At 29.0% G+C, this 17,225-nt stretch overlaps 1 protein-coding gene across 1 annotated transcript; it reads left to right on the forward strand.

Moving 5' to 3' along the window:
* The first annotated feature begins 771 nt into the window (after nucleotides 1–771).
* LOC120176482 (zinc finger protein ZAT12-like) lies at nucleotides 772–1,378 on the forward strand. Its single transcript, XM_039182910.1, has one exon. It carries the CDS (start codon nucleotides 820–822, stop codon nucleotides 1,333–1,335), a length of 516 nt encoding a protein of 171 aa, XP_039038841.1. The 5' UTR covers nucleotides 772–819; the 3' UTR covers nucleotides 1,336–1,378.
* Nucleotides 1,379–17,225: the final 15,847 nt, after the last annotated feature.

A 17,225-nucleotide genomic window follows, 5' to 3' on the forward strand; every position in this document is an offset into this window, starting at 1 on the left:
CAATTGAGTGATAAGCTTTGTAATTTTCCCTATTATTAAAGTTAAGGGTTGAATCATTCTAATTTTCTTATCGGTATAAGATGAGATTTGAACAAGATTTTCATGATTTTTTTTTTTAATTTTAAAGACAATTATGGTAATATCTACTTGTAAAAGACTTCTTAGCATATGTGATAAGGGTGCAAATGCATTAAGAATCATCCCAAATAATAATAATAAAAGGTGTGAACCTTCTATAAAAATTGAAGTCTCAAACTCGTTAACAAAGACTTCCAACTCACTCGATCCATGAGGCTTGGCTCAGCAATTGGGTCATGCAGACGCATGCACAAGTGGAATTCATTTCACACTTAAACAATACGTTGTAAATAATATATATTACCAAAAATATATTTTAAGGAATAAACATAAATCACAATTTGATCTTAGATATGTATTGACCCTAGACTAGGGTAGCCATCCCTAACCTAAATTTTATGTAAAAAAAAAACTAAAACGAAACATAACATTAAAAATAATTTAAAAAAATAGTTGAATAACTGAAACAGAAACACGAGAATAAAACGATGACCGAATAGTTAGTCTACCCTTTTATAATCTTACCTAAAATAGTCAAACTTGTTTAACAAACATTTAAAACCAAGGGTAGAAATGTCATTCCAAAAGGTCAACTTTAAAAGTCAAAATTTCCATCTCTCTTTCAAAGTCTCAAACCAACCAATACATATACCCCCATTGTGGTTCATTTTATTTGAAAAAAAAAATCAAATACCAAAAAAAACAAATTGCATTTTCACACCGCACCCAACCACAAACAATATGAAGAGAAGTTTTCCTAGTGAAATTGAGAGCAATTTTGCTTTGGCAAATTGCTTGATGCTCCTTTCACAAGGAGGAAACACTTACGATCAACACGCCATCTTCAACAACCAACACCACCCTAGTAGGGTTTTCGAGTGCAAAACATGTAACCGGCAGTTCGGTTCGTTCCAAGCTCTAGGAGGTCACCGCGCAAGCCATAAGAAACTGAAGCTCCTCGACGGAGATGATGGTTCAGCCGAGAAACGACCGCCGGCGAAGCCTAAGACACACGAGTGCTCGATCTGCGGGGTCGAGTTCACGATCGGGCAAGCATTAGGGGGACACATGAGGAGGCATAGGATCGGTTCGAGTGGAAACCAAGACCAACATGACGAGGCACTGATGACACCGATTGTGAAGAAATCTAGTAGCAGAAGGGTTTTATGCTTGGATTTGAACTTGACTCCATTGGAGAATGATATGGAATTGTTTAAGCTTGGGAAGGCAGCTCCGGCAATAGATTGTTTCTTCTAAACTCTTCAATTCTTATTAATTCTAGCTATATAATTTTTTTTTAAATCTTTGGGAGTTCTTGTATATATTTTTCATTGAAAATTAATATATATATATATATATATATATATATATATATTTATATTTATGAATTTTTGGTTAAATTTTTTTGCACATCAATATTATATTAGGATGAATAAAAGAAGGCTCTACCGAGAAGATAAACGACATTTATGTTCAAGTTTTCGCCATCTTTCTGGGTTTGATATTTTATGGTTAAAATATGTTTCAAGTCTTTGTACTCTTTGTATATTTAGAATTTAGTCCTTCTATTTTTTAGTTTAAAAAATTTAAGTCCGATTGTTAACGTTAAATTTTTTTGGGTTAAATTTAGGTTTATTACAATCCTATATATTTCTTCCAGGGCTTATAAGTTAGTATTTCTTTTTATTTCAAAAGATCACATTAAGGAATTTAACAAAACAATCTTAACGATTTTAATAATTGGACTTGAATTTTTAAGTCTAAAAAATATAGAGACTAAATTTCTGAAAATAAAAGTATGAGGACTAAATTTGAATTAGTTATATTCACTAGGTAATTTTTAGTCAAATATCACATGATTTAATTTGAATAAAGATAAAGAATATATATTGTTTATTTTAAATGAATATTATTTTTTTACTTGAATTTTTATTCACCTTCCTCGGTTCAAATTATTTCATTAAACTATCAATACTTGTGTATTGATGCTTGTAAAAATATAAATATTAAATTTAAATTTAAATGCTTGTAATATAAGTTTATGTTAATTTACATTGGTATAAATTATTATTTTTTAAATTAGTGAACTATCAATACTTGTGTATATTAGTGTAAATTAAAACTTTAAGTTATTGAATTATCAATACTTGTTTACATTGATATAAGTTAATTCTTTAATTCACTCAACAATCAATACTTATTTGCATTAATATAAGAGTTAATTGCATCATACGTCCCTAATTTATGACCCTAATTTTAAATTAGTCTTTAAACTTTTCAACATTCCAATTTCATCCCTAAACTATGACTATTATTCTAAATTAGTCCTCAAACTTTTAACATTTCATTTTCATCCCCAAACTATGACCTTCATTCTAGATTGGTCCCTAAACTTTTTGAACATTTCAATTTAATACTAAATTATAAGTGTATACTAATCACATCCCTTGTTAATAAAATCGTTAGACCAAGTTATATGATTATATGTTTGAAAAAAAATTAGGTTAAATTATGGTTGAAATGGATTACATATTTGGATGAATTTGGGGATAAAGTTGAATATGCACAAGTTTAGGGACTAAATTAGAATGGTATTCATAGTTTGGGGATGAAATTAGAATGTTCAAAAAATTTAAGGACTAATTTAGAATGAAATTCATAGTTTTTGAGATGAAATTGAAATATTTAAAAGTTTAAGGACTAATTTGAAATGAGGATCATAGTTTGTTGATGTATGGTGCAATTAACTCTTAATATAATGCAGTGATCAGAAACACTAGTAAATTTTATTCTTTGATTAGTCTTTGACTGAGAAGAATATAATGCAATAGGCTTAATAACAGATAATACAGTGACCAGAAATGCTAGTAAATATCGTTCTTTTATTAGCCTGTGACTGAGAATGATATAATACAATAGGTTCAATAACAGATAATGGAGTGACCAGAAACATCAGTAAATCTCATTCTTTGATTAGACTGCGACTGAGAAGTATATAATGCAATAGGCTCAATAACATATAATGTAGTGACTATAAACATCATTAAATTTCATTCTTATAACATGTTTTGTTTTTTTTCTTAGGGTTTGATTTGACATTTGTATCTCTATATATTATTTATAAGGTTATCTTGTTGATCTATTCCTGCTATTGATCATCGAATTTAATATTTGATTGATACTCAGAATCATTAAAGATAGACCAGAATGAAATTTTGGTATGACCGATTCTTCAACGAGTCATTATTGTTAGATGTATTTTTATGTTCATGTTGACGGTGTGTATCTTTCACAGCCAACAATAACGATTTTCTGTATTTTTTCTTTTGATTACAAAAAAATTTAGGTTAGGGGTGGCTCCCCCAATCCAGGGTCAGGCATACCTAAGACCCAATTGGGATTTACGAATTTACAAATTTTCCACCAAGAGGACGGTGGTAGGATTCGAACTTGACTTTAAAAGCTTACATTTCTAAATCTCTACCACTTGTGCCAACACCCGTTGGCATATGTATTTATTATTTTGTAGGTTGTTTGATTGTATTTTAATCCTTTTCTTATTTGGTCATGTCCTATTATTAAAATGACTAATTTGTACATGTTGATAGTTCTAAGGGGTTGGTTAATTCAGAAACTCTTTGATCTCATTCTCCCCTTTGTAGTGATTTTTTAATTTAACTCTTAAGAATAATATTTAAATATTTAATTTATTAATCGATTAATTTAAATTTAATATTGTGAAAGTCTAAATCATGGCCTGTGGGTTGCAAGTTGCGACTTGGGCCGTCTTACTCTTAGGCACCCTTTTCTTCAATTTTATTTTGCTTTTGATATGTGCGGTTTTCTTTCGGGCCAATTTTGGACCCTTAAATGTACAAGTTTTTTCTTCTTGATTTTTTTGTTTATAGAGACTATCTTGAATTTAATAATTTCGACTCGATTTAATATTATAAATGCGATTTTTTTATTTTAAAATTTTGAGTTTGAGAAAATAAAGAGAGTTGGGGTTGGGATGAGATTGGGATTAAGTTAAAAATATCTCGATCCGATCTGATTTAAATTACTAAATTACCCTTCTATATATAATATGTTAACTTTTTAGGGATTTTCTTCTTTTTCAATTTCCCTTCCCTTTTCGTTAGGGATTTCATTCATTCATTCTCCTCCTCCTCCTCCTCCTTCTTCTTCAGTATATTATTAAAAGTGATTATAAAATTCCTTTAAGTAATTGATTTAGATTTGAATTTTAGTTTGTAAAATTTAAGAACAAAAAACTTAAGGTTTCACTGGAGAAATAAACCCGTGATTAATACAACATAGTTTGCATGGTCGGACAGAAGAAATAAATTTTCAGGTCAGGGTCGGGCTGGCAAAAATATCTCCCCGTGCCCATCCTACATGTACATGTTTTCCACCTTTGGATGTTTTTCATTTTAGTCACTTCTTTGTTTCGATTTGAGCTTGTAATTTGATTTCTTAATTTAATCCTTATTTACTTATTATTATTTATCGGGTAAATTGCATCATTTCTCTCTGAATTTTCTATCTCTCCTATTTCACTCACTGTACTTTTAATTTTTCTAATTTACTCACTGAGCTTTTGAATTGCTCCTGATTTGGTTACTTTGAATTATTTTATTATTATTTAGGTATGTCATTACATTTTTTTATTAAAATATAAAAATAATTAAAAAATAAATAGTATTTTATCATCATTATTATTAAATTTAAAAAGATTTAAAATAATCAAAACCCATTGACCTTCAGAACTAACAGTTGTTCAGTTCCAAATTTCATGGGTTGCTTCACCTCGACCCATTGAGTCTAAATCCGGTGGTTGTTTCACCAAAAAAATATCCCAAAATCCGTTAATCTCAACTGAAATATTTTGGTTTCCTCACTTTCGATCTCCTATTTGTGAACTTCGGAGCATGTTCTGACAAAATAGAGGTTGGATTCGAACTTAGGGGATTGAGGCAAAGCAACCCATGAAATCTGGGATCAAACGATCACCATCTATGGCGACCGATGTTTCAGTTTTCTCATTTTTTATCGGATTTGGAGCATGTTCTGACAAAATGGAGGTTGAATTTAGACTCAGGGGATCAAGGCGAAGCAACTGATGAAATCTTGGACTGAACAACCACCATCTAAGACCATCGACGATGGCATCCAAAGCTGACGAATAGTGGACGACCACCAATTGTTTTTATTTTATATTTTAAATTATTTTTATTTTTAATTATAATAAAAAAATATTACATCATACTAAAATAATAATAAAATAATTCATAGCGATCAAAACAGGAGCAATTCGAAAGTTTGTTGAGTAAATTGGAAAATTGAAAGTACATTGAATGAAATAGGAGAGAGTTTAAAGTTCAGTGGGGAATGATGTATTTTACCCTTATTTATTTATGTTCTTTTAATTTGTGCGCTTTAATTTTTATTTTGTTTTGTTTTAGTTCTTAATTTCAGTTTACATTATTTCAATTTGTGTGTTTAATTTAGCAATTATTTTGTTTTAGTCCATTGTTTAATTTTACAGCAATTTATATTTTAACACTTTAATTTTATGTAATTTACATTCCAGTCTTGTTTACTTACTGCAATTTTCCTTTTAGTATTTACATTCTAGTACCTTTATCTTGCTTTTATTTAACTTTAGCACATTATTTTCCCATATTTATTATTCCAGCCTTTATATTTTACATTTGTTCCATTTTAGTCCATAGTATGGTTTTTGGAAGTGTTTGTATGAACATGGACAAAAATAAATTTCAAAATTAAAATTGGACTCAAACAATTAAGTAGTAAGAAATACAAATGTTATAGATTGTAAAAAAAATTCATGTAAATTCAACATCAATGAGTCATTAACAACATTTAATTCAACATCACCCATTAAGTTTTTTGCACATATGATTTTGGTGGGTGAGTCTTCTAGTTGATATATTTTATATACACAAGATCTAGAACTTGGAATCTACTTAAACGATATCAAGTTACTTACTACTTAAAACAATCTCTATTGGTTATCTTCGATATTTTTTTATTGCATATAGTAATAAGCGACGAGAGGGTCCTCTTTTTATTTTTTTTTAAACAAAAGCTTATTAGCTCATTGAAAATATGATAAGTACAAGTTGGATGGCTCATTCTCATTTATCATTACTTTTTTTCCTAAGAGAAATTTGTTTTCAATTTAGAGAAGCGTGGAAAATTAAACTCTTCATAGCTAATTGTTTGAAAATTAGACGACAACTTTGAAAATTGTTGGAAGCATTGCCAATTTGTCTCTTTAGATAAATGATTTTAAGTTTTTAACAGATCACCCTATAATTTTTGGCAAAGAAAAATTAACCTAAGAACCCTATATCTTTTGGATAGGGCTATAAACGAGATGAGTCGAGCTCGATTATTGCTGAACTCGACTCGAGTAGAAAACTCTAATATGGAGCTCGATTCGACTCGAAAACTCGTGATCTTAAAATTTTCAAGCTCGACTCGAACTCGAAATCATGAACTGAAGCTTGTAAAAGCTCAAAAAGACTCAAAAAGAAAAGAAAAACTCTTAAACTTAACTCGATTAAAGCCTCAAAATCAAACTTGAACCCAAACCTTAAATACATAAAAACTTTATAATGGATTTTTTTTTTTAAAAAAAAACAACAACACATAAACGTTAAGAACTTTTCGAGCTACTCACGAGCTTTTCGAGTCGAGTATCAAGTAGCTCATTTCGGTTCTTTAAGAATTCGAGTCGAGTATTTATTGGGCTTTGACCGAGTCGATCTCGAGTAGCTCACGATCCAACTCATCTCATTTACAACGCTACTTTTGGAGAGTAGGGTTTGGAATTTGGGATTTTAATTTTAAATATTAATAAAATTTTCATGTCAAACTAAAAATAATAAAATAATCAATGTCATCAGAAAATGATAGATATAAGAGCAATCTAAAAATTTAATGATTAAATTAAAAAATTTTAAACTTCGATTATTAAAAATAGGAGTGAGAACCTCAGCTGAATAAAGTGATAGTGAAGAATAAATACTATTTTCCAAGGATCGATGATCTATTTGATCAATTTAAAGGTACTCTAGTATTTTTGAAGTTTAATATTTGATTTGGGTATTATCAGTTGATAATTAAAGAGGAAGATGTTCTGAAAACGACTTTCAGAACCTGATATGGTCACTATGAGTTCATAGTAATATCTTTTGGACTGATTAATGTCCATGCAACATTCATACATTTGATGAATCGATTGTTTAAATTGTACTAGGATCAACTTGTGGTCGTGATTATTGATGATATTTTAGGTTTATTCTAAGACTAAAGAGGAACACAACACACATCTCCGCATTGTACTTTAGACACTGCGGAATAAAAAGGTATATGCCAAGTTGTCAATTTGTGAATTCTAGTTGCCGCAAGTTGCTTTTTTTTGGTCATGTGATTACCGTAGAAAGAATTGGAGTAGATTTCAAGAAAGTACAAATTATAGTAGAATGGAAAATTCTGAAGAATTTTCTAAGGTTTGAAATTTCTTGGGATATGTTGACTAAGATAGTACCCTTTATTTTAGTTCGAGCAGATTACTCTATGGATAAGTATGTTGAGTTACGTATTAGGGAGATTGTACGACTACATGGAGTATCTGTCTGGATAGTTTCTGACAGAGACCTGAGGTTTACTTTAATGTTTTGGAAGTATTTGCATGTAGCCTTAGAAACTCGACTAAATTAAAGTATGACTTTTCATCTTCAAACAGGTAGTCAATCTCACCAAATCATTCAGGTACTTGAAGACTTGCTAAGGGCATGCGTTATTGATTTTAAAGATTATGAGAAAAAATCTTTCCTTTAGCATAGTTTGCTTATATAGTAGTTATCATTCGGATATTAAGATGGCTTCTTTTGAAGCATTATACGAAAGAAAATTTCAGACATCTTTAAACTGGTTTGAGCTAAATGATCAAGTTATAATTGGCTTAGATTAGGTCAAAGAATGGGAGAACAAAGTAAAGGTTATTCAAGACAATCTCGAGATAGCTACTAATAGGAAGAAATCATATTCTGAATTGAAAAGAAAGGAGATCGAATTTCAAGAATATGATAAAGGATTTCTTAAATTGTCACCATGGAAGAAAGTTTTGAGATTCAGGCGTAAAGGAAAGTTGAGTACGAGATTCATTGGCTCTTACTAAATTATAGAAAGAGTTGGTCCGGTCGCGTACCAATAAGAATTACCTCCAAAAATGGACAAAATTCATAATGTGTTTCATGTATTGATGCTTTGGAAGTATCTATCGGATTCTTCGCGTGTTATTACATTGGAGGAAATTGGGATTCAGCTGAATTTTTCATTTGAAGAGGAACCAGTAAAGATCTTAGCATATGGAGTCAAGGAACTGAGGAATAAAATGATTCCACTAATAAAATAAATTCTTTGGCAGAATCATAAAGTTGAGGAAGCGACTTGAAAGCAAGAAAAATATATGAAAAAGTAATTTCCTCATCTTTTTACTTCATGTATGTAAATACGTAGAGAAAATTCGAGGAAAAATTTTATTTAAGGGGTGAAGAATTGTAATACCCCAAATTTTGATTAGTGATTAAAATGTAAGTTTTGAAAGTTTGGTAGCTAAAGTATAAACTTTATAAAAGTTTTGGGACCAAAAATATAATTTTAAAAAGTTATATATTTTTGTCCAAAAATGAAAAGATTGTCCTAAAACAATAATTTTAGTGGGACTCAATTTTTTGGTACAAGATTTGTATTAAAATCTATAAAATCGATAAAGTTCAGTATAGAAATCAGATAATCAGATCGAATCAAAATTTCACAAAAATTTGAATAATATTAGATAAAGATTGTAAATATTAATTCCTTATTTTAGATAAGTGAAATTTTGCATGGATCAGTGGAATTGAAGTTATTTTTTTAGATTTGGTCGAACGGTGATAATTTATTGATTAAAATGCAATTTTTTAAAATTGCATGACCAAAGTAGAAAGTCAAAGCTAAATTGGTTCATATTTGACTATGAGATATTTTAATTGAAGATATTTTGATGGCAATTGGTAATTATCATGGTTCATTAAGGGCAAAATTGGAATTTCTCAAATTAAATTTTAAATTAAATTTTATTAGAAAGTGCAAGTGTTTTAAATTTATATTTACTCGATAAAATTAAGCAAAAATCAGCATCTTCCCCTAGCAATTTACGTGAGCTCCATAGCCAAATAGGTGAGAATTTCATTTTGATTTTCAAAGCTTTGTGGTTGATTGTTGGACTAAGCTATTAGATAGAGAATTATTCCTCATGAAATTCTCTATCATTTGGTATAAAAATTATATGGAAATCATGCTTAGATGTTGAGATTCATAAATTGGGTGTTTGAAAAACATGTTTGATTTTGAATATTTGATGGAAGATTTTTAAGTTATTGAAGTTATTGAATAATTCTAAAGCATGAGTGATGATTAAAATCAAGTGTAGAAGCTTAAATCATGTTAGACCGTGGTTAGGGTTTATAGAGTTGATTGAATTTTTATTAAATTTGATGTCATGAAGACTAGAATAGCATGAATTAAATGTTAGGAGGTTTAATTCATGCTTGAAATTGAATGGAAAGTTTACCCTAGCTACTTTATGATTTTCGGCCCTAGGGAAATAATTAGGGGAAAATGTTGAAAAATTTCCTATAGTCTAGAATTGATACTAGAAGCGTTCTATGTGTTTTGGAGATCAATATGGATCAATTTGGAAGCTTGAAATAGGAAAAGGGTTATTTTACAAGTTTTGAGAACTGTGAGATATTATTGCATAAATATCTTAATTGGGGTGTTCAATGTTGAATTTAAATATTGAAATGTTCGAATTTTAAGTTAGAAAGTTGTTTGGAACCAAATTACAAATTAGGTAAAAATAGAGGGTGGAATTCAAAAGGTCCTAGGAATTTAGGGACTTGATTGTAAGTTTGTAATGTGATGGCATTATTTTGTTAAGAAAATTTCAATGCTGGAAATTTTATTAGCATGCTGATTTTTTAGTTTAAATATTGGTTTGGGATCAAATTACAAGTTTATTTGAGTGGACGGTTGAGTTCGAAAAGTCTAAAGAAATTAAGGATGAAATTATAAGTTTTCAAATATTCGAGGATTGATTTGAGTATATTATCAAGGTGCTGAAAATTTTAGTAAATTATGTGAATCAACGAGTGGAGTTTCCAGTCACCTTATATTGTGATAACTTATCAACCACACGTTTAGCCAAGAATCCAGTTCTTCATGCAATAACTAAACATGTGGCGGTACACTACCATTTTGTTAGAGAAAAACTCTTGCAAGAAGAAATTAAGCTCAAACATGTGAAGACATAAAACTGAGTGGCAGACCTATTCACAAAAGGTTTGGTTGGCAACAAGATCAAACACTATGTTATCTTTTAAACACACGAAAAATAAATCAAGTGTTCTTCCATTTGATTACTTATTTCTTCCTCATATTGTTTTTAGCCTGTGTTGGCCTGTGGGGTGTTCAACAAAACCGACTCAAAGAAAAGAGTACCACAAGTTTTAAGAGCCAACTGGTAAGAGTATGCAACAATATTACAATATCGGCTAGCATAAGAGATAAACTAACAAGGTGAGCTTGGAAGAAGTGATAAGCCTCTCCTGAAGATGAAAATCAGGAGTGGAAATATCTTGAGTTTGCCTAGTCATATTAGTCTTTAGAACAACTGAATCAGTTTCAAATTGGACAAACTCCCAGCCATGATCACAAGCAAGACGGATGGCAGCTATCAAAGCATGAATCACAGCAAGACCAACTTCACAGCAACCAACGGATGGTTGGCTCAGATCACCAAGAATGTTGCCATCATGATCTCTAGCAATAACTCTAACAGCAGAAGCTTAATGTGTGGCATCGAAGGCACCATCATAATTGATTTTGATCACTCACCGCATTGGCTTTGTCCAGCTAACAGAACATGAAAAAAATGAGCTCGTATTAGTGTTGAGGTTGATGGAATTCGAATGAGAGTTTACCTTAGAAGAAATATCCAGGTATTCTTGGTGTAAGAGTTTAACATTCATCACTAAAATCCAAGGTGTCTGTAACTTATCACAATCAACAAATCTATTACGATCATTCCAAATAAGAGATAGGAAATCAACTCCAATAATGTCAAAAGTTTCCTCAAACCAAAGACCTGAGATACACTCAAGCAGGTAAGGCAGCTAAACGCAATACCTCTTGCGCACGAGGTCAGGAATGTACGATTTGGATAACAGTTTGCCCCTCAGACCTGCACATAGGGCAAATACTGTTAGACATACATGCTTCCTTGAGACGATGTGGAATTCAACATCTTCATGATGGGAACTTGTGTCAGTGCTATTACGGAATTGTAGTAATAATAAAATAAAATAAGACTAAATGTTTTAAATTATCTCTAAAACTTATTGTTAAACTTATTAAAATTTAGGAATAATGTCAAAAATAACCTCCAACATTTATTAAAATGGTCATTTTGGCCCCAATTTTTTTTTCTCACTTTGGGACAAAAATCTCCATTTATAGATGAAAATCATTAGTTAACAAACGATTAACACTCCGAAATAGGAGCCTTTTTTAACTTAAAATGAAACATTGAGGGCAAAAATGTCACAGAAAAAAGAATAAGAGAAAAATGATTATTTTGTAAAATGTTAGGGGTATTTTTGCTCTAAAATAAAACGTTGGGATCAAAATACTTTAAGAATAGAATAGGGAGCAAAATGAACATTTTGATAAATGTTGGGGGGCTAATTTTGTTATTATGCCTAAAATTTATATTATTATACTTTAATTTTAAATGATAACTACTTATTCAATAAAATAATGTATTAAATTTTTATGATTTGAATTATGATACAACTTTGGATTTTTTATATCTTTTTAAGGAATTTAATAATAAATTTATTATTATAACTTAATTTTAAAGAAAGTTGAAGGGTTATAGATTATATTTGTGAAGTTCATAATATTTTTTTGATGAAATTGATACTAGATTTACATTCATGAGGTAAAAAAAGAATGAACTGTAAATTTTGAGATACGACAGACATCGACGATAATGGCCAACAATGATTAACGACAGTGGTGAATCACGATAAACTAATGGAGACTTTGATATAATTCAGGGATTAAATTGATATTTTATCTAAAATTCATGAGTCAAATTTATATTTTATCTAAAGTTTATGAGTTAAATTAATATCAATTTTTTTGAAATTTAGGAGTTAAATTAATAGTCGATCTCTTCTTTTATTAACATATCACATAATCAAACTAAATAAAATTAACAACTTAATGATTAAAATATAACAATTAATAACATACATAATTAAAATATTTTTTAAATCATTAAATAAATTAAAATAAGAGTGTTTATTCTTGTAATTTACTCAATAAATAAAAGGGTAAACTACACATTTAGTACCCTAACTATCAATTTTGTTCTATTTTTGGTCATCTAACAAACTTTTTTCAAAATCACACCTAACATTTAATTTTAGTTTCATTTTGGTCACTCATAATAAAAAATTAAAGGTGATTTTGACGTGTCACCATAAGGTAATGCCACATCATCACTGAAAAAAGAAAAAATGTCACGTCGATTGTTCTGTTAATTTTAGTAGGCGAGCAAAATGAAATCAAAACATGACATTATGTATGATTTAAAAAAAGTATAATAACCAAAACAAAATAAAAGTGATAGTTCTGATACTAAACATGTAATTTACCCTAAATAAAACATAGTAAAGGTAATGACAAACAAGTCAATAAATGAAACCTAGTAAAAGAATGAGAAGATGTTGCAATCATGAAATCCTCATGCATGTTTCAATTTACAGAAAATTTCAATACATTTGCCATGATACATGTTGACAAGTCGATTCATGTGAGCATTGTGTCCACTTGTTGATGTGGGCGTCTACACGCCATATCTTTTGGCAAATTTGCTTACTTTTCCTTCATTGGTTGCCTCAAACCAATATCAAAGCCTAAAGTATCCATTCACACATATAAAAACATTAATCAATAAAGAAAAATGCTCAAATTAATATTAAAGTGCCACTAAAAATTACTATTAATTTTCTATACATTTATTTAAATACAAAGTCATCAATAAATTATAAAACCTTTGAAATTTATATTATAAATATAGGGTAAAGGTTAATAACATGTGATGTACTGATAATAACATATAGGTAAGTATTAAATTAGAGTTACTAATTTTAGTTTATTTTGATTTTTTCGTTTACTTTTATAATTAACTATCTTTATCTTTCTCATTTTTTATAATTAATTATACTTTGTCCCTTTGAGTTGGAATCTTGATTCTGTCCTGGATATGATTATAACATCTTTTTTTCCTGAATTAATCTGAAGTAAGTATAATGTAATATCTGTTCAAAGATAATTCTCAACTATTTAACATTTCACACCCTTTATATTTATGATGTTCGAACCCAAGACCTCAATAAATAACATCTTGAATTAAGTGAAATAAAAGACAAAAATTAGGTAGGATAGAAAGTTATTGTCAAATGTTATATATTAAACAAACATAGAAATATAGATATTATATCTTGGTTCAAGATTTGCCTCAATCAAATATTAGAATACAATAAACAAGTTGATTAATGGCAAAACATTAGACTAATACAACAAAAATTATAAATGTGGCGATCGATAAGACATACCCCTAAAATCGTATGGAACAAGTCTAGTGATAAGTGGGGCAAATTACTAGAATTAGTACGATCGAGATCTATTTGTTGGATTAAAATCTATAATTATGAGACACATATTTGTAATGTATATTGTTATCATAAAATATGAATAAATTAAGTGATCAATTATGTGTATCATGGAAAATAAAAGTGTATATACTATTAAAATTGTATTTATAATTCGATGAGGGGTTGAATTATAAGTACAAACAATAACTGATTTTTAAATTAATTATATAAAGGGGTTATAGTCCTCAATAAATAGACATTCTTGTATTTACTCTTATCATCGTCAGAGAGTTTATACTCAAGAGAACTCTATCTTCTTGTAAGATCACAACCAAAGAAAGATTCAAGGATTTCATCATATCAATTAATTCAGGTACGCTTCTGCATCTAGTATTTTATTCTTGATGATTTGACATGATTTGATCTTAGTTAATTTTATTTTTATTATGGTTTTATTGTAAATATGCTACAGTTTTTAAATTGCGTTAACTCTATTAAAGTGTTTTTTTCCGGTTAGATCAAAATTTTACTTTTGGTTTTTTTTTCAGGCTAATAAAAGTTTCGATTATTATAAGGAGTTTGATACTTGGCAATTAAGAAAGCAAATCATTCGGTCCGATTTTCTTTTATTTTGCATTCTCAGGTACGGCTGTAAACGAGACGAGACAGATCGCGAGTTATTTGAGATCGACTCGGTCAAAGCTCGATCAACACTCGAATCAAATGAACTCTTCTCGAGCTCGAACTCAACTCGAAATCTTAAAGAGCTGAAACAAGCTACTTAATACTTGACTCGAAAACTTGCGAGCTAATCGAAAATATATTATATTATAATTTTAGATTTTTTTAAATTAAATTATTAAAAATATATTAAAAATACAATATTGATAATTATAAATTTTAAAAAATATGTTTTTAAATGTAATATAAGATTTTTGTAGGTTCAAATTCAAGTTTGAGTTCGAGCTTCAATCGAACTTGTGTCTCGAGCTTCAATCGAGCTCCTGATTTTTTTTTGAGTTCGAGCATTTTCGAGTTCGAGTCGAGTTTCAATATTATATTTCGAGTTCGAACTGAGCTTGATAATTTTTAACTCGCGAGTTTTCGAATCGAGTCGAGCTTAATTTTAAACTTTTCGAGTTCGAGTTGAGCTCAGTAATACTCGAACTCAGCTCGGTTCGTTTACAACCCTATTCTCAGGTTATGCTCTTTAAGTTCTTCGCTTGTTAATGTTGCTTAACTTTATGTTGTATTGGTTGAATCCTATAATGTTTAGTTGGATTAATTATTAACGGTATAAATTTGGATTAAATTTTTGAATATAGTATTCCGTTAATTATAAAGTTGGTTTTAAATTTTTGTATCATGTTTTAAATCAGTTTAATTTGGACAATCCATTCTCGAGGAACAATCAAAGATCTAAGTTTCTCGGTTTCTAATAATGTCGTTAAGACAACCTTATTATAAGTTACTTTGGAAATCATGACGTGATTAGAAAATTCATTTTTGGTTTTTGACTGTTATGAACTATAGAATATATGTTTGACATTGATATATTCGATTCAGTTTGATTAAAAAATATTTTTTAAATCTTTGATTAAAGATTTAATTCACTAGTATATCCTTTGACCTTGACTTTTGGTTAAATATTGATTTGAATTTGGTTTAATTTTTTTGATGAGTTATGAAGTTATGAATTAAATGTATGCTTAAGGAATTCTTCAAAAACAATCAAAGAATTGAGTTTTCGATTTTTGATAGCACCATTTATGCAACCTTATTTTAGGTTATTTTAGATGTTGTTGTGCAATTAGAAATTTCAGTTTTTAACCTTTGATAGTTATAGAAATATTAAATTTGAATACTAATAATTATTTTGAAACGACATAATTAAAGCAATAAGTCGTTAAAGTGGACTCCATTATGGAAAATATATATTTTTTAAATATAATGTTTATGTACATGTAACTTAGGATATTTTAGTATTGATCGACCCAAAGGAAGATTAATATTGACAAAATTGCATGTACAACTTTGGTAATAAACATGTGATAATTATCTGGTTTGATGTGTGAGTAATAAATCGGCCCAAAGGAAGATTTTTCCTTGACATGTTCTTATTATTAGTGTTTGGTTACCACCTCAGATATTAATTAAGGTGAATATTTTGTCTAAAGATGAAATATTAATGGAGTATTTGGTATCTTGAGATAAGGTTTAAGTGTATTCAAATTTATTATTATTTTGATTATCTTTTGATTTAATTAAAAGATAATTTAATAGAAATTGATTGGATGACATTATTTCTATGATTTTATTTATATTGTTAATGCAATATATGTTTATAATCGATTCAGTTTTTCAATTTTGATTATTGGTTAATAGAATATATATTTTGAAACAAATTAATTCATATTATGATGTGTCTGACATTTTGATAGATTAGTTGAAACATAATGTCACCAAAGTGACCTCTTTTTTTGTAGGTTGTTTTATTTAAAATATCAATATGATTATGTGTTTGTTGTTATTCATGCATTTATTAATGGACCCAAAGGAAAGTTAATATTTGGCCGAATTTCAAGTGACACTTGTGTTAATAACATGTGACAATTATAAGGTATTTTATGTGAACATTACGTTAGTCCAAAGATCAGTCTTTTGTTCGACATAACTTATAGTTAATGTTCGATTACTACAACGAGATTATCATTTACTGTTGATATTATTGTCCAAATACTTGATATTGATGTAGTGTGTGGTATCTTGAGATGAAAATTAACCATAATTTTTAATTTATTTGTTTACTTAAGATGTGAGCTTTTATTTTTTTTATTTATGTTTTGTTATGTATTCAACTAATTATCTATTTCTAACATAATATCTGCTATTATACATTTTCTGATCATGCTTAAGAAAATGAATCTCAAGGAAAGAGAAAATGCACTTACATAAAGTTTTGGTTGTATGAACTTAGACTTTGCACTAACGAAAGAACAATTTCCACCTCTCATAGGGGATAACATCCTTAATTGGTATAATGAATTTTGAGAGGTGAAATTTGTTCAATCTGCATAAGTCTAGTGGTCATGAAACACAACATTTTTGGAAGCCTTTAAAGGGCACATAATCTGAAAAAATTACTATGGCTAATGGTTTTCTTGATGAAATTAAGAAATGTTTTCCCCAAAACAATAAGGTTTAAATGACATCAATTTTGACTTCTTTGATGTCCATAAAGTATAAGTGTCAACAAAATGTCCATAAAGTATAAGTGTCAACAAAATGTGAGAGGGTATGTTATGGATATTCTTCATATTGCTTCAAGACTTAAGGCACTCAAGA

The sequence above is a fragment of the Hibiscus syriacus genome, unplaced genomic scaffold (assembly GCF_006381635.1).
Source record: "Hibiscus syriacus cultivar Baekdansim isolate YM2019G1 unplaced genomic scaffold, ASM638163v2 tig00112249_pilon, whole genome shotgun sequence".
Lineage (NCBI taxonomy): Eukaryota > Viridiplantae > Streptophyta > Magnoliopsida > Malvales > Malvaceae > Hibiscus > Hibiscus syriacus.